Raw genomic sequence first — 23,674 nt, 5'->3', positions numbered from 1 at the left:
CATCGAGTACTGTCTAGATAGGTTTTGAATGGGTTGATTTCTATGCACTGATTAAAAAATATATATCTATTTTGTTTAAGACCATTTGGATAGTAAAAATATTTTATTTCATTTTATTATTATAAATTTTTAAAATTTTTATTAAAAATATAATAAATAATTTCACTTTTTTCAAATTTTAAAATAATAATAATATTAAAAAATAATATTTTACCAATATTTTATTCAACTTTTAATTTTTATCTTAACTCACTATCCAAACGACACTTAATTATAAATCATGAGTACCGATCACTGATGTGATATATTTTTTATGAAAAATACTATACACTACACTCTCATCCTGTTTTGATCGTACTAAGTGGTATGTGGTACATTCATTTAAAGAAGTATGTAATAAATGATCATTTAATAGTGATAAATATGTTACATCATACTTAGTGGGATGAAAATAGGATGATAGTATAGTGTATAAAATTTTTTATTTTTTATTGTATTTATTAGATAGTCACTTAAAACATATCGCTTTAATAATATAATTAAGATAATAAAATTTAAAGTGAAGAACAATATTATTTATTTATAACTAATTTCTTTTAAGGTAAAAAATTAAAAAGAAAATAAAAAAAACTCTTCAAATTGTCAAAAAAGTAAAAACAAATAAAAAAAAATCAAGAAACAAAGTTTCCTTTTAACATGATTTTTTCTTCTCCCCTCAATTTCTAAAGCAAATGAGAACATCATGAATAATTATTTCTTACCTAAAATGTCCCCATCAGCACTTTTAAGTTTTAATACGTTGGGTATAACTTCCTAACTAATTTTATGTCAGGACGAGAATAGATAGTAATATACGCTTTATTAAAAAAAGTGTAGTAACGAGCTTGCATTTATGGATTGTGTTAGTTGTTGCATATTCTTTTTAAAAAAGAGTCTGATTAATTATTAAAAAATTAAATTTTTTTACGTGATTACATAAATTTTATATTTATTTAATTTTTTCAAAATGTGTGCACATGCGAGATAAGGTTACAACTATCTAAATATCATTTTCCTTCCAATTTATTGCTTGAATTTATACATGTGTTTTTATTTAAATTATGGAAGAGATAGATGATGATGATGATGATGATGATACATGAAGTACGCCTTCAAATTAAATTTAGGCAAGAAATTAATAAGAATTTCATATATGTAGTTGATCATGAGCTAATTACGACTCCATGAAAAACTGAGAAAATTAAAGACATGAAAAACGGTGGACAAAACCAAATCATGCTATGATCTCTCCGGCCAAGGTGGCTGTGCGACCTTCAGGCCAAGAAAATCGGAGGCGGAGTTGGCCATTATGGTCGAGAACTCGTTAAAGCTAATGACGCCGTCCCCATTGGTGTCGGCCTCGCGCATCATCTGGGAGAGCTCGTGGTAGGTCAAAGGGTGACCCATTCTGGCCATGGAGCCGGCGAGCTCGGCGGCGGTGATGTAACCGTTTCCGTCTCGGTCGAATGAACGGAAAACCTCCAGGAGCTGCTCCTGATTGATGAGCACCTGCTTGCTCATGTCGGGCAAGATGGCGCGGAGGAGCTCGTCGAACTCGATGGTGCCGTTGGCGTTGACGTCCATGTTGGCCAGCAGGACGTGGAGCTGGTCGCCAGAGGGCTTGAGGCCAATGGAGCGGAGAAGGGCCGCCAACTCCAGCTGGGTAAGGCTTCCGTCCGAGTCCATGTCAAAGCGCATGAAGATTTCCTTGAGCTGCTTCAGCTGCTCCGATTGGAGCGTGGCCATCGTGAAAGAAGAGAGAAAAAAAGAAGAAGAAGAAAGAAATCGGGTGTTTAAGTTATTGGTGTTGTGTGTGAGTAACTGTTTCTGGTGTTTCGGTTTGTTTTAGGTTTGTTTAGGATGTGGGGCTGCTATCTTCTTCTTCTTCTTCTGTGTGTGTGTGTATATATATATATATATGGAATGGTTCAAAGCTTAAACTGAAAGAGGGTACGTAGAATGAGTAAGCATGTTATAACCAAGTGACTGGACAATTATTTAAAGAGGAATGAATAGAATGATATTTGCATGTTTGAAATGGCAAAGTACTCCGCATATTTTTCTCGAAAAAAGTGGTTAAATCTAAGATATACGTTAAAAAATAAAAATAAAATGTCAAGAGATCAGTGCAAGAAATTTATACACATTAGATCTAATATTACTCTTATTTTAATAGAAAAGTAAGTTTATTATAAAAATCCGATGAACAAAAGTTAGGGGCCGAGACCCATTAATGGCTCCAAAAGATTCAAGAAAATAAAAGTTGGTACTAACCAATTATAGTTCTGATTCCATATATGCTGATCTCTTGGTTGATATAGTACTAATTAATGGAGCTTTCAACTTGTCTGATCTATAGATTAGTATTACTCGTCTTTAGGGAATGTAATAAATTAAGGCTAGAAAGGAAACAATTTCATTGCTATTAATGAGTTGCTTTTGGCAGTAATTTTACAATCTGATATATCAGTACAAGACACATCAATTTGTAGATTTATTTTTGTGTAATAACTTTGTGACTAAAGTATTTTCCTATTTTGAAATCTCTATAATTCTAGAACTTAAAAGTAGGAGAGAGAGCCAAGAAAATCAGGTTGAAATTGCGAGGAAACAAAAGAAAGAAAGAAAAAAGATGGAGAAGAGAACAGAGTGAATAGGCAGGGTTCTCTATTCAGCGGCCTGCTCATAATTAATTGGTTGAAGATCCTTCTTAGAGATGCTGTACCAATTCACATGCATTCTGATCCCAACCCAAAAATCTTGACATCATGGACTACCATTCTCAGTATTGGATAACTACACCATAATTAAAGCATGTTTTGATAGTAAAATACGTTAATTAAAGCATGTTTTGGTTGTAAAATACGTTAATAGAAAGGATGAATGGCTCTTAGACATGGCTGTCGTCGACATGATCGGCATGGCAAATCCAAATCTAAAAGCAGAAATTTATCAAACTGTTAATCTAAATGGCAAAATGATCATGTTGGATATGGCTATATATAATAACTGAAAGATTCAATCATTTCAATTATTTGATACTGTACAGTTCTGTCATCGAATTCATGTTTTGCTACACAAGTTGATAAGCTACCTGATGATCCCTTCCTACCCCAAAAGCTTCCAAATGCAAACTCCCCCTTCTGAGACATCTCCTGTAACACCTTCTCAACTTCCTCCATACAAGACCCACAACCATGGTCTCCATCTCTGAATAAACCGTCGACTTGAATTCTAAAAGACTCTCCATTCATTCCCACAAGGCTATCATCGTCGTAATATTGATCCATTTCTCTTTCTGTAATCTTATCATCATCCTTCTTCCTTTGTCGAAGCCTCTTCTTAGCATAATCTCTCGTCTTACGAATCAGTTTGTAAGGAAGTTTGAGCAAGACGAAGATGAGAATCTGTAGGATCAAGCATTGACAGCAGCAAGATATGACAACACAGTCTGCGGCAAGCATGTTGGGGTCCTCCATGGCCGTGAAAGCTAGCTGGAAAAGGAGGAGATGATTGATGGATCGAGAAGAAGAAATGATAATGGAAGTCATATGCTTATATTATGTACGTACGTAGTCAAGGAATAAGTTCTTTCTCCTCTTAAGAGGTTTCAGGAAGTGTGAAGCAAACGGAATCGTAAATAATCTGGCAAAGCTACGAAAATGGCGCCAGTGATCTCTTCAACAAGTTTTGCAAGTATAGCTTGTGATTGGGGTTATCAGAAAATATTATAGAATATTGTACATCAAGGAAACATGATCATCAGCTGTCATCCCATGATTCCTTCAACTCCACTTCTGCCGTTCAAGATTTTATCGAGCAACTTCCACGTCTCATATATCTATTTCTTTGGCTGATCTCAACGGAGTCTGCCTTTTAAGGAAGGTCTGTGTCGTCTCTCTCAATCGCTTTAAACTGAATTTTCTTTAAAAAAAGTTCGAAAATCTGAAAGAAAAACTATTAATTCAATTGAGGATATTATGTTTCATTATTGTTATCTTTTCTTTTTTGAGAAACTCGGGTGACGTAAGACATTGATTATTGTTATGTATTATACTTGTTGTTTGAAGCAACTCTTCTGACGTAACGCAACATGAAGACATCATGATCCGACAAATGGTTGTTTTAAGTTCTCGTGTAATCGTTTTAAAAATAAATAATATATTATTAAAAAATTAAATTTTTTTATTTGAGTCTTGTATTTATTTATTTTTTAAAAAAAGATTATACGATGCTTACACACTCTACAAGTATAAATATTATTTTTCTATGAAAAGACAGTCACAAAAAATGCCCTGGACTTGGAGTTGGCATAGAAATTAATCCCACGACTCCGGTCTATCTGCTGCTAAATTACCATCTAGCATTGATTGGTTTTTCAAAATATTTATAATTGTCAAGGAAACGAATAACGTCATTATGGTATTCTTTTTAATAAAACGACACCAGAAGGAAGATGATGATGACGTGAAGCGACATCGAAGCTCGCAATATATTTGCATTAAAATTTGTTGCCCGAGTATGAAGTACTGCTGTGTTTGTCTCATGTTTGGTGTCGTCAGGATGGATCATTTTCTACATCTGAGATTGGAAAGCTTTAACATAGCATTCAGATGTTGATTTATGACAAAAGGGTAGTGAAAAAGAAGAATCTACCAGTCTCCCACTTGTTATACAGATCCCTTTGTGTAACAAAACTGGGAAAAAAGAGCTGTATTAGCAACTCCATATATCGGTGGAGACTAAAAAAAAAAAAAAAAAGAACAAGAATTAAGTACAAAAGCACCAAATGTATATGCATGGAGCTAAAAAGAAACCTGCAGGTTTCAAGAATCGTTTGATTTACAGGCAATGACTACATCTCAGCCGAGCCAAACTCTGCAATTTAATCAACTTGAACAAGGCTCCAGCGCAGCTTGGCAGACTCTCCTGGTTCAGTTTTTCCATCTCTCCCAAGATCTACCAGGTCCTCTTAACTATCCAAGTTACTTTGGCTAAAAAAATCTGTACTGTAATTTTGACTACCAAATGCCATCCTCCGAAACAATCTGATTTCTTCGGATTGCTGTGCGGAGTCAAACACTGCACTTTCCCCCACTCTCATTCCATTGCTTAGATCGGAAGTAGCTAAACTATCAAAGGCTCTAACAACCTGAGAAGAATGAGAATGCGAAAAAAAAAAATGATTACCATGCATCAGTATTCGAATATCATGGATGACGAAAAGTAAAAGGAAATATTTTCAGCCGTTTGTAAAATCAAATTTAATTACCAGTCCCATTCTTGGCCTCTTGGCTGCTGAATGTCGCACACAAGCAGCAGCTACCTCAATCAGACGGAACATTTCACTCCCAACATAGTTCATGAGCCTTGGATCTGCCAAATGTTTAAATTCTACATCATCAAGTGCATGATTTAGCAAAGGTCGAGCCTGAAACATGAAAGTTGGTTTTTGGTCAGTAAAGGTGAATTGTGCAAGTTTACAATGTGGTTGAGTGCACAGGTTTCTCCTTAGCAACATCTCTGGCTGATATATGTTTGGTTGTTCCCACATCCTTTTTATGCATGCATGCATGCAAACAAGTATAAAAATTTCAATTGAATCACAAGATCTTTCCTCTGCAAAGATTACTTTAGGCCATGTTTGGGAATAGAGATGATTTCATCTCGTATCATCTCAAAATTTCTCATAATTTACTTTCCAAACATCACTCAAACACAACACTTTTCAATTTCAAACCTTCTACTTTTTCATCTAATCATTACCTAATCATTACAACTTTCCCAAACTTCCATACAAAACACAAAAAAATAAAATTTTTTCAAATTTCAAAACAAAAATAATATTAAAAATTATATTCAAACAATTTTTTAACTTCATAACATTTTTATTTAATTTTTTCTCTCATTTTCCAAAACCCAACAAAACATCTTAACTCAAACTATTTCACTATTATTGAAATACTTTTCAAGACTCTCATTTGAAAAGTAGCAGATGCATTGTCATTTATTTCTTTTTCTTATTTTTTTAAGAGGCCAGAACCCCGTATTTTATATCATCATGACTGGCTTGAGTTAGAATACCTAGCTTCACCAATGTTACATTCTAAGATTCAGAAGACCTAAAGCAACAATTTGATGCAAAAAAAGGAAAAAAAAAATCTTACTAGAAAATAAAGACCAGCACCAATTATTTTTCTTTCTCAGAGAGAGAGAGAGAGATAGAGAGGGGGGGGGGGGAAGGGGAGTGGACTAAACATGAAGACACTTAAGCAAACAAAATGTCGTGCTATCAACTTTCTCTAACAACAAAAATTGCGTAGTGGCAATGGAAGAAACAGTAAAAGCAGCACAATTTTATACTGGATTCAAAGTGAAGACTTAACATATTATTACAAAAGTGAGAAAGGCAGCCAAGCAGATCTAGTTTGATAAAAATGCCTTCCTAAATATTAGTTTAGGAATAACAAGTTCAGATACTTTTGTATCAGCAGAGAAAGAAAACTTTTGACAAGATTGAATTGATATATTTACCCATTCAACAAGACTCTCATCCCCCAAGGGTTGGGATGCATCCACAGGCTTCCTTCCAGTAATTAGCTCCAGAAGCACAACTCCGAAGGAGTATACATCAGATTTATCAGTCAATTTCCCACTTGATGCATATTCAGGGGCCATATATCTGAAACCAACCAATAGACACAGTCAACAAATACTGCTTTGGGAAAGACAAATGTTTTTCTTGAGCATATATACTTCTACAACACCCCATATCTATGGGAAGGTTGTGAATGAGTCTGGTAGCTGGGATCCCACACCGTCTGGGTGGAAGAGCTCTTAGCCTTTATAATGATTCCAAGCAAGCTTCAGTTGTAACTTTGACTAGCCCTTTTAGGGTATAAGCCTAGGTGTGGCTTGGACTTTCATTCGATCTTTACCACTTCAACTAGTAGATGCCTCCAGCCCTTGATAGGCATATGGCTAATAATAAATAATGGGCTACTTACCCAAAAGTTCCCATGACACGGGTGGTTATATGTGTATCTGCATCAAGAGCTAATTTGGCAAGTCCAAAGTCTGAAACCTGTAAAAAAAAAAGAAAGAAAAAAAAGAAACTGTAGGCTTCAAATCTCCACAAAAAGAATATTTCTGAATATAGCTTGAGAAAAAATTACCCGAGCTTCAAAGTTGTTATCTAAAAGAATATTTGATGACTTAATATCCCTGTGAATAATTCGAGGATGACCTGTCATTCGCAGAATCACATAAGAATAAACTTCAGAAATGATGGATATTGGCAATGAAATGGAATTTAGTCTAAAGAAAATTCTTTTGAAAATTTAGTCTAAAGAAAATAAAGAATTTTCTTGTGGTGTCCACTTTCCAAGGTAAGATCATATGGTTGTATATCTGTACTAGTCAAGCTCACTTTCTCTGCACTTTAGACAAATTTCCAAAATGCACTTAGGAAAATAGAAAAGTTATCACCAAAGATCATCGTGGAATTTAGATATAATTGAAGATAAAATGCTCTTGATTGTCAACCAATGTTAGAGAAAAAGCAGTTGTGATTGTTGGACTAAAGAAAGGCCACCAATCCTTTCATCCCACCCCCTCCCCACCTTCCTATGTTCAAATAGATATACTGTAGCCTGACCAATCATCCAATGTTCCAAGACATCATAGCCCAATCTTTTCTTGGGACTGCATCTGGAAAGGCTACAAGTTATGATCTTGTTCGAGGACCAATATAATAATACAGAAGTTCCTCATATTTGGAAGGTACCGGTGTGAATGTGAACAACATTTATCTAATCTAGAAACAATACTTGGGCAATGCCTAAAGCGTCTTTAAATAAAATCTTTGATTACTTATAAAAATAAATTAATTACAGTCTTCATGAAGATAAGCTATTCCACGAGCTGCACCAGCAGCAACCTTAACACGTGTTGCCCAGTCCAGAGCCGGCCTACCTTCACCTACAAAATGCAAAGAACAAAGCACAAGGTCAGAAAACCCTTGTCACAAAAAAGGTGCTTCATTGCTTGTTTATGGATTTACCATGAAGATGGCAATAAAGGGTATCATTAGGGACATAGTCATAGACAAGCAGCCTTCGGTTCTCAGAAATGCAGTAGCCGACTAATGACACCAAATGACGGTGGTGTATACGACCAATAATCTCAACTTCGGCTTTAAATTCTCGCTCACCCTGCCCCCCACCAATGTTTAGCTGCTTGACTGCTACCTCTTTCCCATCTGGTAGGTATCCCTTATACACAGAACCAAATCCACCTTCACCCAGAAGATTCTCATTTGAAAACCCATTTGTGGCCTTGACTAGCTCTTCATAGGTAAACCATAACCTTGAATTGCCTAACCCACTTGGTTCTGCTGGAGATGAGACAAAATTGCTGCCCGAACCACTTTGTAAAAGGGGAGCTGAAGAATGTGTCTTCATAATGTATGAATCTGGACAATTTACAAAACTTCTTAATTCACTTAATCCCATTGCATTCGCAATCATTTATATTTCTATTGTTCCAAAAACAAAAACAAAAAAAAACAAAATGAACTAATTAGAAACTAAAATTATTCTAGGCACCCAATAACTTTAACCAACAGTAACTTTCAACCCTGAACATCTAATCTTGTCAATTTAGTTCTCCTACTTCCTAAATCATCTCAATGTTATCTTTTCCCTCAGCAGGAGCATGGAAATTACTGACACGGCCCACAGAAATTGTCCAAGCCATCAGTTTTTCTGAGATCGAACTTACATTACTTAATTTAGCTGACATGGGGATGTACAACATACTTTTTATATGACATGGCAATGAAGATAACAGGGTCAATATGACAAAATCTTTCCAAAAAACTGTAATGGGAACAAAAGGGCAACTAATGAGCCATGTCAGCAAATTCTGTGCTCCAGTTGATCGTAAGGGTAACATTGACATGATTTACAGACTATGCGGAATATTTTATTTTATAAGAAAATATGAGGACTAAATTGATGCAACTAAATGTTCAGGAACAAATTGACATAAATTGATGCAACTTTGTATATTTTCACCTACTGTGTTAAGAGTACTCAACGTCTTCTCTCTACAAAATATGACTCTTAAATTTTATCTAAGCAAATTTTATTAATTAAACTGAAAAAACATATTGATACTTTACGTTTACATCAATATAAGGTGTTTAATTTCATTGTACTATCCAGCCATAATCCTGCACAGAGGAAGAAAGCACATCTAAGAAGTATTCCCATACAAATCAGCACCACAAAACTGAATATCTAGAGTGGCAATAATGCTCAGAAGTATAACGAACACAAAATACCCACAAGACAGGAAAAAAGAAAAAGGCCATGCCAATAACATCTAAAACAAAATCTATAAAATTGTACCTGGAGGGGATGACATGGTATGACCATTAACTTCAGAATATCGTTTTCTTTGCTTCCTCATGCACCAGACAGCCACTCCAATTAGGCTAAGAACTATGATTCCCACCACCACACCAATAGCCACTATACCAGTGATGCCAATGGTCCCATTACCAGTGGAGTTTGATACTTCATTAGAACTAGACTTGTTCTTAGCTAGATCATTTGATGGGGGGATTGGATTTTGATAAGGAGATGGGGCAGAAACATGTGAGGGCGGAGGTGGTGCAAGATGTATGATGGGTGATGGAGGCAATGTCTTTGGAGGAGAATTTGAAGGCGGTGGAGTTGGTTCAGAACCAGGTGGAACAGGAGTAACCTTGGGTGGTGGAGGTGAACTTTGGGGTGGCACTGATGCTGGAGTAGGAGGTGAGTTTACAGGAGTGGTTGATGCGGGTGTTGGAGGCGAACTTTGAGGTGGCCCGGATGCTGCCGGTGGAGGTGAATTTACAGGAGGGGTTGATGCCGGTGTTGGTGGTGAACTTAGGGGTGGCACAGATGCTGGTGGAGGTGGTGAATATACAGGAGGGGTTGATGCTGCTGGTGGAGGTGACTTCGCTGGTGGTGTTGATGATGGAGGAGGAGGAGGAGGAGGAGGTGAATTTACTGGGGGATCAGATTTTGAAGGTGGTGGAGGCGAATTCTCTGGAGGTGGAGATTTGGAAGGCAAAGGAGGAGGAACATTGGATGATGGAGGTGATGGTGATGTAGGAGGATCAGACTGGAGAGGAGGAGGAGGAGATGATATTGTAGGTGTCAATGGGGGTGAAGTCCCAGAAGGAGAGGGTGGTGAGGATGACTCCGGGACCGGAGGAGGAGACGTAGGGACAACGGGAGGAGGGGACTGTGTCAGAGGAGATGAAGTTGAAGAGGTAGCAGGGTCCGGCGGATCGGCACTGGGCCCAGAAGGCGTGGAAATTGTAGGGGGGGCTGGAGCAGGAGGAGAAGAGGTTTGTGCGGGCGGAGTGGTGCTGGATGATGGTTGTGGCGACGAAGTTGTTGTGGAAGGTGATACAGTGTTCGAAGACGGCGGCACTGTTGAGGGAGATGATTCCGGAGATGTCGCTGTACTAGCCATCTATTTCCGCAATCAAACCCAACGATGACAGACAGAGTGACCAACTATCTCCTACAGTCCTACGTATCAGAATCATTCATGAAAGGAAATGACTTGTGCAAATTCCACTTGATTCGTCATTAAATTACACTTGATTCTCAAGCAAAAGCCAAACTTTGAGCTGAACCCAGTGATCAATTTCCAATCTTACGCCAAACCCACGTTTCAAAACTTGAAATTGAAGAAATCACCAAACTTTACCCACCGGACCCCAAATGCGCCGCAATCTCCATTCTCAGCTCATAAAGCTCGTCCCCAGCAGAACCCAAATCGGCCAACTAAGTTTTGAGCAAAAGCCAGATTACTAATCACTTCTAAAAGCAAAACCCAGATGGCCTATTACTTCCAAAAGAAAAATCGGGATCATCAAGGAGGGTTTTTTAGCAAGAACGCAGATCAACGAACTCAACAGTAAACGAAAATCTATGAAATCTTATCATACCGAACAGATACTAAGCAACTCCTAAGGTTTATCTATGAAGTATGAATACACGAAATAAAGAAGAGGAGAAAATGCAGCAAGCAATACTCATGTTCTTTAAGAAGAGTTAATTAATCTACTCAACCTCCGGTCTATTAAACACACACCACACACCGACGTGACAGAACCCGGTTTGTTTCACCACATCACGGTTCTACACATCTACCATTCTCCCTCACCCAGACGAAGTCCCCCTCCCCTTCTGCAAAGGGTCTTCTCCCTCACCCAGACAAATTCCCCCACCCCCACTCGCCCTTCTCTGCGAAGGGTCTTCTCCCTCACTCAGACGAAATCACGAACCCCCCACCCCTCACTCTCCCTTATCTATGAAGGGTCACCTATTGCAGGTTGCAAACTATTGTTGTGAGCGCATCCATTTGGGCTGAGGAGATTGGAGCCATTATAGACGATTTAAGCAATTAAAAGATTGGGGAAAATCAGCAACTGCAGTTGGAGAAAATTTAATTTACGAGTCGTTTCCAAAAATTTGATGATGAAGTTGGAGGAAAAGTTGGTAGAGGCATTGATGAAAGCTCCGATTATTTCTGACCCTATTGCACCAGAAACTATTGGATCTACAGCTGTGGTTGCAATAATCTGTTCATCCCATGTCATAGTTGCTAACTGTAGTGATTGAAGAGTAGTCCTGTGTTGCTGGAAAGAACCCAGGATTATGAACCAAAGTTTTCTTTCTTGGAAACTAATCTTTTTTTATACTTTAATTTTATTCTTTTCAGCAAAACAGAGAAGATGAAGGTTCAAGGATTGAGGCAGTGGAACAATCATTGTGTCTTTGGGGATCTTGCAATGTCAAGATCCATCGAAAGTCTATTTGCTTGGTTCATTAATATGTATAAAGAAAAAATAAAAATTAATCTATATTTTGATTTTTATAATTGGTTTAAAACGTGCATTTTATTAAAATAAAAATTACACTTCAGCTGGTGTGCGGAGGTTGAGCTACAGTGGGAGGTTGCGTAGAAGGACTCGTTGTTTAAACTGTCTTTAACTGCAGCAGCCGATCTCCATTCCTCACAACCGCTCTCTAGCTCCCCCACCTTGGATAAGGAAACCCAGCACAGGGACACAGATTGTGGGGGTCTCAAATCGAGGACAGAGTCGTAAGGGAATAGTACAAATTTTATCAACTTCTTTTTCTTTTTTTGGATTACAAATTTTATCAACTTGGACTTCGGAATAAAGTTACTAAAAAAGATCATTCTGGCACCATTCTTTTAAAACTCTAGATATTCATAGGATTTAAATAATTTGTATTGTTTTTTCCTCCTCCTTAGGAAAGTTAGAATGAGCATTATAACTTAATAAGCAAGGAAATTACGCAACGTAAACGCACTGCCGCATAATTTGTCTGCTCTCTCTCTCTCTCTATCTCTCTCTCTGGTCATTCTTAGGAATAATAAAACTACAATTTTCTTCGAGTGTAACAACGGTCCAAAGCAGCCAGATATATATTAATAACATACCCACCTTCCCTTCCTCACCTACAAACCGCGATTTCGTCTTTGTGGGAACTGTTTGATTTTTTTTAGATGATAATTAAATAAAATATTATTTATAATTATTATAATTATTATTTAAAAATTTTAAAAAAATAAATTATTTATTATATTTTTGTGATATCCTTTATTAGTACAGAACTTGTCTCTTTGGCTAGCTCCGAGATTGACCATAATATTAGAAGTATTTGAAATTCTTAAGAATTTTAATCCTAATTTCAGGATCTAGGAGAGATAGCACATGAATACCCGACGATCTAAAATATGAATTTTAATCCATATTTTTCAATTGTTGGAGAAGTTTATGCAATAGCACAAGTTGCCAAGGTTGTCACATCCTTATGACAGAAACCTTGTCAAGTACAAAGGCAAGTTCCAAGCATGCATTTTGTGTGTTTCATTCACACTGGAGAGACATGTTGGAAATAAGCATTGCTTGATCTTTGGTCATCTTAATATAGGATGATACCATTAAGTTTGAAAGTAGGTTTATTAACTAAAGAACAAACGACTCGATTAAAGGGGTCTGGATTCTTAGTAATTTGCTCTTTTAATTGTAGAAAAATTTGTTACAGTCTATTTGAGAGAGAGATTTGAAATGGTGGGCCAATGATTGCAGGATTAAAGGCAACCCGTGAAACTGCTTGTTTTTTCGAATTTTTTAGACCGTTCACTTTTTTGCTTCTGTTTTTTAATGTTCCTATGTCTTTTTCGTTTACCTTTTGTTTGGAGGTGTCGGTGGAACTTAAAAGATTTTCGAAGGAGGTTAACACAGTGAGTTAAGATGAAATAAGATGATATGAGACGAAAATTTAATAAAATATTATTTTAATTTTAAAATTTAAAAAAATTAAATTATTTAATATATTTTATATAAAAATTTAAAAAATTTATAACGAGATTGAATTATATGGATTGAGAGTCTCTTCCAAACAAGTTTGCCTGACTGTTGTCCAGAAATTCTATAGAAGCAAAATAATATGTACGGGATTTTTATAATTTTTGAATTCGATGGAAATTTTTTAAGACTTGAGAGTTATATATACTATTAATTAAGCAGTTGATGTTATTTGAGAAATTAACTCAAGAAATTGTGAGATATACTTTACATGTATTTCTATCTTTCACTTTAAATTATAAAATTTGAATACAAACTCAAGGCTATCTGAACTCATTATTATTACACAATTAGTTTACGTGATATTATTATATATTTTTGTTCTTTAATTGGTAGTCATATTGAATTTGACATCATATCTTAAAACTCAGCAATCATGATCATGTTTGCAGGAAATGTTCTAAGGTCTCTTTGGAAGATTTTCCGTACGAATTTATTGTTCTTGTTGCTTTCCTAATTAGATATGTACTTGTGACTTGTATGACACCAATATGGGCATATTGGAACATGCTTGATTATGAAATTTTAGTTTATCTTATCATATTGAAAGTGTTGTTTTAATCGTAGTCATACTTTGAAATAAAATTAAAAAATTGCCATGTCAATAGAACAAAGTGATTGGTATAAGTAGGACCCGACCGTATAATAGCAACACTATTTTTTATTTTTTTTTAAATCATAGGACATATAGATAGAAGGTTAGAGACAAATAATTCCGTATATATAATGTGATAGGTTCATATATTTTAATGTTAAATCTCAAATTTTCATTTTAAAACAAATTGTCACTAAAATGTCACATGGACTCAGCTTCACGTGTGTCATATCTTGTGTGTAAATCAACATGTCACGTGCCATGTCTAGGAAATAATATACATGAAAGACAAAAATTAAAAAAAAAAAAAATTGCAAAAATCAAACCAAAACACAGCTCAAAATATAATAAAGACGAAAGACATAAGAAAATACAATTAAAATAAAAAGATATTTATAAAAGCAAAGCAGCATATTTAATAATCGTCCAAATAAAAAAATTAAAAAAAAAATCTTAATATTTAAAAATTATAATATTTTTTATTATTAATTTTTTTCTTGAAAAATAGGTATGGGAGGATACACCTCCATTTCCAGACGGACTACGTCCACAACATCGAAAACAGTACTTGTGAAGAAGCTAGCACCACAGGATGCAATACATGACTGCTTTGGTTGTTCGGTTATTTGTATTGATTGGTCCTACAACATAGCTAATTATCCTACCGCATTCAAGAACAATGAACAAGGAAAAAAATGGTTAACAGGATGGACATTTTATGGGTCACAGAGAAGTCCAAAGAAGGTCGATTTCACCTGACAGCAACACAAAAGCATCATCATGTATGCCGGTTTGCCAACCTCGAATTTCTTCTCGAAATGATTTCAGCAGCCCAATTCTTTCCTAACTCCGTCTGAAACTTTCCTGAAAGTTTGGAAGGAAGAAACATTAAGAACTTTGGGTGCTTATGAAGTATAACTAACAGATGTTCGCATTATATTCTTATCTGCATTGAGCTTGAAATGATGAAATGGTTTATTCTACCTGCAGTTGAAAGGAAAAACTCATCCAGCACCTTCCCATGTTCTGCCACAAAAATTGTGATAGCAAATAACTTCAGATTGGTCACACGCATTCTCAGCATATGTATATTTTCTCCAAAAAAACTCACCGGTTTCATACTCTAGTGCTTGCAATATCATTTCAACCTGGCCAGATAACATATGCAACCTTAATAAAAATAAAGCAAATCTTCGGACATAGCAAAACTTCTGAAGTGTATGTTTCATTTATTCATATATAAATGCGCAATTAGGACAGGTTTGTAAAAACATATATAAAGTAACTTCGGACCCTTCCCCCCACCTGCCCAACTGCTTGACTGGAACTGCTAAGGGAAAACCAACCATATAATGTTGTAGCCAATTCTTACCCGATGGCCTTTTGAGCAATGATGAGTCATGATAAATCAAGTGTCTAATATTCAATGAGCTGGCTCCAAGCACACTTCCTCTTCTCCTTAGGATAGAACAGAGGACGAGGTAACTAGGTGCATGTCACTTGACCACTCCCCTCCCAAAAAAAGTCAAAATTCTAAGTATTCAACACATTCTTTAAGTCTGAAGAGAACAACACTAACTACCATCCACATCAGATTACCATATAAGAAGATTAAGTGTTTATGCATCATCACAAGTAAACAAATATGCCAATATCCAAATTACGGACTTCTTTTGAACCTATAATCTTGTCTCATTTCCAAATAAAAAAATTATATTTAAATGATGATATATACATACTTTGTCAAAATCTTTCACAAGATTAGCTTCTAAAGATGAATTATTTTCATATTCCCGCCAAAGTTCTTTGATCTCTTCAGCTGCACATCACAAAGCAACCAATCATGGCAATCTGATACCAAAAATGAAAATTGACACAGTTCAAGTTTACCCAGAAAAGACTTAACAAGTACCTCTCATCCCTCCACCAAGAACTTTACACATTTCATTTAAAGCTGCCTGCTCCATTCTGCTCTTTTCTTCTTTGGGCACACCATCAGAGGGTGTTATATCTCCAACAATAGCTTTGAAAGACCAAAATCCAGCTCAAAGTTTAATTCAAGTCACAAATATGCATAAGAACATACATAATAAATATTGCCCAGGCAACACATGAACAAGTCAAGGGTTATAGGGTTTGGATGGTGGAAGAGCAGAGCATTATCTGAAGAAGATACGCTACAGAAAAACCAAGGATCATTGATCTAAGAAGGGTCACTTTAGTGGAGAAGCTGTCTTGGAGGCAGAAATCAAGGGTTCAATGGCTAAGAGCGGACAGTGTGTACAAAGTCTTTTCATCAAATAGGAGAAACAATGCTGTTGAGATGCTTTTAATTGATGGCTCAATCTCTTCTGACCAAACTGAGATCAGATATCATATTTTACAATACTATGAGCATCTATATTCTAAGTGGTTTGCTTACGGGCCCAAGCCCGACAGACTGACACTTCAGTCTGTAGAGGAAGAGATGTCTATGTGTCGTGAGAGGCCACATGAAGAAGTGGGGTTCTATGTGTCTATGGCTTTCTTTCATGTTTTTTGGGATGTAATTCAAGCTTGTTGGGTATTCCAGGATTTTCATACCAATAGCAAGTACGAAAAAAAATTAATGCCACCTTCATAGCCCACATCCTTAACTAAGTTGGGGCAATGGATATTGAAGATGGTTAGCCATGTGAATAGGGTGTGAAAGATAATTGCCCTTTCCAATTGGTCGAGTAGGGTTATTGAGAAGATTATTTTGTAACCACAAAATACTTTTGTTAGATGTAGACAAATTTTAAACTTTGTACTTGTTACATTTTTTTTTTTATTGGCAACGGGTGTCTGAGAATAGCATTCCGACTAATCCCGATGGTGCACAGACTCTCGGCAAGGAGTTTCCTGCAAGTGCATCTCGTGTAATTCAAGGGGAAAATCTCCAAGCCTGATGGCCCCTATAGATTGTTTGCACCCAGTGGAATTCGAACCTTGGACCTTGGAGGGAGCATACCACCAAGACCAAGGTCTTTACCACTTGAGCCAACCCTAGGGATTTTTGTACTTGTTACTAATGAATGTCTGGATAGTAGACTCGCCTACGATGAGCCAGAGGTGCTTTGAGAATTAAATATTTAGAGGGCCTACGGTAATGTTAATTGGGAGTTTCTTTACTATTGCTTGGGAGATGAAGTTCTAGGAAGAAATGATGATCATGGATGATGCATTGTATACCATTGGTGCGCTTTCTATATTAGTGAATGCTACTCCTGGTGGCTTCTTCAATAGCTATCATAATTTGAGATAAGATGATTCATTGTCTCCATTACTTTTCATTCTTATGTTGGAGGCTCTCAGTAAGCTAGGCCTGCTCAACATTTCCCATTGTTTGTTTGCAAATAATACCGTAATATTTTGTGGGGCAATCCAAGATGAAGAGGGTTGGGTGAAAGAGTTCAAATTTTCCACAAGTAAACAATGTCAAGATGTGCTCTTTTTTATTTTTTTGGGGAGGTTTAAGAGTTTATAAATTGCTTTTGTTCAACTGTGCCTTTTTAGTGAAGGGACTTTGACATTATCAGCAAGAGATAGAGGCCTTGCAGAAAATGTTTTTCTAATCACATTAGGCTTGAGGTGGGTGATGGTTCTAGGAACATATTCTGATATGACTTATAGTGTGGTGTAGGGGTGTTGGGCGGGCACCCGTATCAAGCCTACCCGGCACCCTGCCTGCTCCCCGCTGGTCACGGGCAGGCAAGCAGATTCTATCTGTTTTGAGAGATGTGGGGGAGGGTGACAGGTGGGGAGCCCCACCCGCCCACCCGCATCTCTTTTAATTAATATTATATACATTATTTTTTATATATAAAGTGAAAAAACCCTCTCCAGCCTGACGAGTACGTCAGGGATTTAAGGGGGGAGATTGTAATATCTCGAATTTAATATGAGAGGGTAGTAAATGAGATTCCACTTTGCTTGAGAGGGAAGATTCTTGCCCCTTATAATAATTTCAAGGTGCGTCAATTGTACCCTTGATTAATCCTTTAGGAGTATAGGATCACATATGGCTTGGGCTTTCCTTGGTTCATTACAAATGTATTCAGAGCCAATCTAGCAATACCGTGTGGTGCTGAGACATTCAACATGATATGGGCCTTCACAAGGGTACCATGAATTTGAGTGGGAAAATTGTGATGCCAATTACTAAGCCTCACTTTGGGTGGGTGGGAGAAGTATGATAGGTGAATGAGTACGATAAAGGTCCAATGTAGGACTAGGTGGAACTAGGCTTTCTAAGATTCCAAAGAGTTCCAATCATGACCTTGAGTAGTCATTTTGGAGAATCAGTTGGGCTTTCTTTTAAGTTGTTACAGAGAAATCTTCAAAATGAAATTATATCAAATAATTCTAATCGCTGAAAAATGTCAAAATAATAAGACAAGATTTTGGACTGGTCTATATGGTAGGAAATGGTGTGAAAGGCTTCTGAGTTAAGGGTTAAATTGCCTTTTAAAAAAGAAAGACAAATACCTCAACACCAGATCGATTATATCTCATTTATCCTGCAGTATCCTATTTAAACTCGCACAAAAAATGTGCCTTGCATGGAGGACCATGGCCTGAATAGCAATATCAAAAAAGTTTTTTTTTTTCTTAAAGGTAAACAATAATATGTATGCTTAGGGGACTGAACCCATGACCTGATTCTCCACCCATTATGTATGTGGGAGCAAACACCACTGGTCAAAAAGCATTTGGCAGGCCTTATAACTCTTGTGAACGTAGTATGGGTCCAATTTCACACAAAAAAGCTACAAAAGCTACTTTCATGAAATCTAATCCTATAAGATTTCAATTATGATTATACAATGATAGTAAAGGAAAAGGAGTCAAGATAATACCTTCTGCAATATCATGCACAATTGCTATCTTAATACACCTGTATAAGGACAAGACAAAAGAGTTAAACAGACAACAAACAGGGAAATTACCAAAAGTAACAAGAAAACAGAATACGGGAAAAGGGGCAAGTAAACAAAGAATATCAAATAAAATAGACTTGGGGAAACTAACTGCAACCACCTAGACCACACTTCAAGTAACTGTCTAGTAGACGTCTGTGCAGGGATTCTATCCAGGCACTATCTATAGTAAACATATTGATCTGAATTTACTTTTAAACTGTAACAAAAGCACCTGTAGATTAAACTAGTTATCTGTTTATGCTACTCTACAAGTTTTTTTTATTGGTAAAAAAAAAAAAAATTGAATGAGCAGTAACAAGTAAACAGTAAAAATTGAACGATATATTGATTCAAAATATAAAAACAAACAACTTTTTGGAACAGATGATATTTATTTAGAACAACAGTGGAAAGTCCTTGAAGCCACCTACCACATTGGTCTTAAATATTGCATAAAATTTGAAAACTTAAACTATCCTTAAATTTTACTAACTGGAAAGGAGAACCGAACATATGCTATTTATTTTTATTTTTATTTTCATTCTGATTGGCATGAGTTCAACCTTTGGCCAACCAAACCCCATCCCACCCGTCCCCTTGCCACCTGAAGCAAGGCACAGCTAAGGGCTATACTTTAACAACAAAAATGAAACAATCGTTTCATCAGGTAGTCATTAAATATATAGACCATGAAATTGAAACATTAGGATGCACATCTAGAAAGGTGTGTGAAGATTGTTTTCAACTTTGAGGACAATCAGAAACATAATAAACATGAAAGATATTCTCAAACCTCAAGATTCAGATAACTCTATGACTATGGTTTCCATAGCAAAAAGGTGACATGCACCATACAGTTTAGCCTCCAATTATGGAATCAAGTTGTACCGACCCAAGGAAGGCCCAGAACACATTTGGGCCCATACTTGAAAAGAATTAGTCAATAATACAATTGAATTCCTTGGAATCATTATAAAGGGCTTGAACTTCTCCTTTACTAGCAATGTGAGATCCTATTTACCACCTTCCTTTATGCAATCCGATTTATTACAATCTCTCCCGTAAATCCCCGACGTCCTCATTAGGCTATTCTCTCATAGGTGACACGGCTCAAGTCCCATACTTTTGGTTGGAATTAGGTATGATACCATTTGGAACGACTCAAGGAACGCCCAAGCCACATTTGGACCCATATTTGAGAAGAACTGGTCAATGTTATAATTGGAACCCTTTGGGATCATTATAAAGGGCTTGAACTTCTCCCTCCCAAGCAATGTGGGATCTTATTCACCACCTTCCTTCACACAATCTAGGGTATTATAGAAGCAAAAAAATTACCATAATAATACTCTTTCAAACCTTCCTTGAGGTAGAATAACAATTGCATATTTTTAGAAATCAAACAAACATAGGCCATTGGTGTCGATTGATATAAGCCATAAACTAAAAGTTTCAGGCACCAAACATTTCTGTTGGAGGGATACAATTTTTGTTAAACTCTATTGTTTTCTTAATTACAACATATAGCCTAAACAATCTTGCATGTCCTGGGTATAAGAACCACAAAAAGTGAATTTCCACTTATATTAGTTTATAAGATTGGCACTTGGCATGTTGATCATTATCATGGAACATCAAACTTGTTGTAAGACTGTCTATGTTTGGATACTAAGAGTATCTTAGATAATCTGTGAATAGTAATGAAATAATTTATATATAATAGTGAATAATTTGTGGATAGTAGTGAAGTAGTCTGAGAACATCTAAGAATAGTTGTGTTCCCAAGTAGGCTGGGTAGGGCTTAACTGAACCATTAATGGCTGGGCATGAGGACCAAAAAAGTAAACTCCTATTTATATTAGTTTGTATGATTGGAACTTGGCATGTTTTCCATATACCATCAAACCCACAGTAATATTTACAGGAGCATGGGAACCATTAATGGTTGGTACTATTACCTACCTCACCCCAAGTATCCCATTAGAAAATGAGGAACATAATTGCTGAAGCACCAGTCATCCATAAAGGTCTAACACAATTCTGATAGAGAAGTTTTCTCATTTGTATGAAACTATAGAATATCTATATTCTCATCTTTCTAAATTGGAGAAATTACACTTAAACCCCCGCACCCCGAGAATATATTTTATTTTACAATTTAACCTCTAAACTAACAGAGTTGTCACATGACCCCCAATACAAAATAGAAGTTATAATTTTCAACCTCGTGAAGATATGATAATTAAGATGGAGAAAAATAAATGACGTGCCACAATCTTAATGGTTGAATCTAACAGGATGGTGAACATTGCAACCTATGTTTCGAATTGAGGGCTTAAGTGACAACATTGGAAGTTATATTGCAAAATTCTGGTGGTTTGAGAGGTTGAAGTATAATTTCCCTTTTAGATCATATCTAAAGGACACATCATTTCAACAAATCATGACTAGCATATTGAAGATGTACCAACCAACTAGCCAAAGGGGCCATCAACACTAGGAAAGTTACACTCCTAGATTAACCTTATTGGATCCTCAAAAAACAGCAAAAAATATGTTAGCAGAATCCATGCTCAAACTTGTATTAAGCCAAATCACACAAATCTGGCTAGTTACCAATACATTGGAATACTGATTTATGTAATTTATATACATAATGCATAAAAGCATAATCATTTCAAGGCATTGTTGCAGTCTATCATATACATATCCAGGAAACACCATCTACTTGTGCTAGCTATACATAATCATATTAAAATATATATATATATGGAGAGAACAAATGTGACAGATAAATCAATAAATTTTAGTTAAAATCAGAGAAACATGTCATGGCGACACAGCGTTGAAATTTTATGCAAAATATACAAGCACAAGCCTTCATATAATATGATGACGTCTAACCTTTCCCTATTCACACCAGGAAGGTCACCAGCAATCAAAGCCATCACAGCCATGCGGTACATATGGTCAGCAATTGACTCGGGACCCTTTATCCCATGATTGATCCATCCTTTCCTTTTTGTGGTCTACAAGAGAGAGACACAAATGGAGTAAATCCAGTCTTCCAAATCCTTAACACATACTGCAGGTCTATTTTAATTTATTTATAGGGATTTTTTTAATTTATTTCTATACTTTTTAAATTCGTAACTAATGTATATGCAGTTATAATTGCATGTCCTTCAAAATCAGAGAAACTTCGTTCATGAATACAATGCATGAACTCGATCACCACCCATTTGGTCCGATTAAGATAGAATAACCCTGAACACCACAAATCCTCACCCATAACAGGTCGAAGCCCGGACCTCCACCTTTGAAACCACAAGTACCAGTATATCTACGTACCCATCGAAATTCCTGCTAAAAACCTAAGTGGAATTTGGCGGGGATTCTCCAAGCAAACTATGGATGAGAACATGCTACTAAAACCTAAGCCGCCAATAAACTTTGGCAATGGTCCAGTCTCTAGATATCTCCAAAGATAGACTTCATTTTTTAAGTTTAATAGATGACGCCGAAAGACTAAAATTTCCACTTCTTCATTTTGCTGAAGAGTAATTAACACTTCCACTTCTATTAGAGATCAATATATATCAACTGCAGTGAAACTTTCCATCACTAGGAATCGTAAGAAGATTACCGTCAAATGCGAATGACTATCATTTTTTTAGAAGGTTTTCCAGACAACCAAACAGGAAGAATGTAAATATTTTTCTATTTCTCGCCATACCTTAAGGCGATGGCACAATGTAAGAAAATCAATCGCAGACGAAGAAGAGTGCGAAGCCGAAGATCCGATCGGAGCTTCGGACTCCTGCAAATCCAGCGGTCTCTTGGCCCCGAACCCGTCTGGACCAGGCTTGTGGGAACGAACGGATACGAGCCTCGGAGAAGGGGCCTCGTTGAAAAAACCGGGTCCCGGAGACGAGCTCCTGTTGAAGAAAGCGAGATTCGGGCGAGAAGGAAGAGGCCGCCAGTGCAGCGGGGGCGGGCAGCGCGTCGAGGGATTCACAGCCATCGATGCAGAGACCGGAACAAACGACCAGTTGCGGTGGTTTTTCGTTATTATTTTTGTTTTAAGCATTCGGAGAAGTACATACTATACACGTGCCAGTGAGCAATGCATGCGTGACAACGTGTGGTTAATGGTTCAATATCACGTTAGAGTTGTATTTGGACGTTGAAATGAGTTGAGTTGAATTGAATTGAGATAATAAAATATTGTTAAAATATTATTTTTTAATATTATTATTATTTTAAGATTTAAAAAAATTAAATTATTTATTATATTTTATATTAAAATTTAAAAAATTTATAATGATGAATTGAGACGAATTTGATAATCAAACTCACTAAGATTCTGCCCCTTGCAAGACCGGTCGTCACTATACCGTGCAGATAAATGATACTTGCGTATGAAAATTTCGTGTACTTTTTTTAAAAAGTAAATAAAGTAAATAAATTTAAAATTTATGTGAACAATTATTTTTTATGGTGATTTTTTTTTTCAAAATTAGTCCATAAAATTTACACATTATATAATTGTATTTAACATTATTTTATTATATAACACTTGTTATATAATTTATTATAATTATATAATAAATTCTACTTGTAGCATTTATT

The 23,674-nt window shown here is 36.3% G+C and overlaps 4 protein-coding genes across 5 annotated transcripts; all 4 read right to left on the bottom strand.

Moving 5' to 3' along the window:
• Positions 1 to 1,278: 1,278 nt before the first annotated feature.
• On the bottom strand, positions 1,279 to 1,887 carry LOC109003819 (probable calcium-binding protein CML15). The gene has a single exon (XM_018982125.2). It carries the CDS (start codon positions 1,783 to 1,785, stop codon positions 1,279 to 1,281), a length of 507 nt encoding a protein of 168 aa, XP_018837670.1. The 5' UTR covers positions 1,786 to 1,887.
• A 1,071-nt stretch (positions 1,888 to 2,958) lies between these two features.
• On the bottom strand, positions 2,959 to 3,721 carry LOC109003818. Its single transcript, XM_018982124.2, has one exon. It carries the CDS (start codon positions 3,588 to 3,590, stop codon positions 3,036 to 3,038), a length of 555 nt encoding a protein of 184 aa, XP_018837669.1. The 5' UTR covers positions 3,591 to 3,721; the 3' UTR covers positions 2,959 to 3,035.
• A 905-nt stretch (positions 3,722 to 4,626) lies between these two features.
• LOC109003816 (proline-rich receptor-like protein kinase PERK9) lies at positions 4,627 to 11,280 on the bottom strand. 2 transcript variants are annotated; one of them, XR_001998188.2, is made up of 9 exons: positions 9,453 to 11,280; positions 8,102 to 8,512; positions 7,933 to 8,019; positions 7,215 to 7,285; positions 7,047 to 7,123; positions 6,574 to 6,721; positions 5,312 to 5,470; positions 4,857 to 5,191; positions 4,627 to 4,736 (listed from the first exon to the last, which is right to left on the bottom strand). XR_001998188.2 is itself a non-coding variant. In XM_018982123.2 (8 exons), exons 1-8 carry the CDS (start codon positions 10,567 to 10,569, stop codon positions 5,012 to 5,014), a joined length of 2,250 nt encoding a protein of 749 aa, XP_018837668.1. In that variant the 5' UTR covers positions 10,570 to 11,280; the 3' UTR covers positions 4,627 to 5,011. The 2 variants fall into 2 exon arrangements, 1 of the variants encoding a protein (XP_018837668.1); XM_018982123.2 differs by having other exon boundaries at positions 4,627 to 5,191.
• Positions 11,281 to 14,558: 3,278 nt separating this feature from the next.
• On the bottom strand, positions 14,559 to 23,106 carry LOC109003814 (5'-deoxynucleotidase hdd1). Its single transcript, XM_018982118.2, has 8 exons — positions 22,779 to 23,106; positions 21,947 to 22,071; positions 18,980 to 19,017; positions 16,012 to 16,122; positions 15,839 to 15,918; positions 15,211 to 15,247; positions 15,084 to 15,125; positions 14,559 to 14,963 (listed from the first exon to the last, which is right to left on the bottom strand). Exons 1-8 carry the CDS (start codon positions 23,064 to 23,066, stop codon positions 14,878 to 14,880), a joined length of 807 nt encoding a protein of 268 aa, XP_018837663.1. The 5' UTR covers positions 23,067 to 23,106; the 3' UTR covers positions 14,559 to 14,877.
• Between the last annotated feature and the right edge of the window lie 568 nt (positions 23,107 to 23,674).

The sequence above is a fragment of the Juglans regia genome, chromosome 16, assembly GCF_001411555.2.
Source record: "Juglans regia cultivar Chandler chromosome 16, Walnut 2.0, whole genome shotgun sequence".
Taxonomy (NCBI): Eukaryota; Viridiplantae; Streptophyta; class Magnoliopsida; order Fagales; family Juglandaceae; genus Juglans; species Juglans regia.
This window is presented reverse-complemented; position numbering and strand designations above follow the sequence as displayed.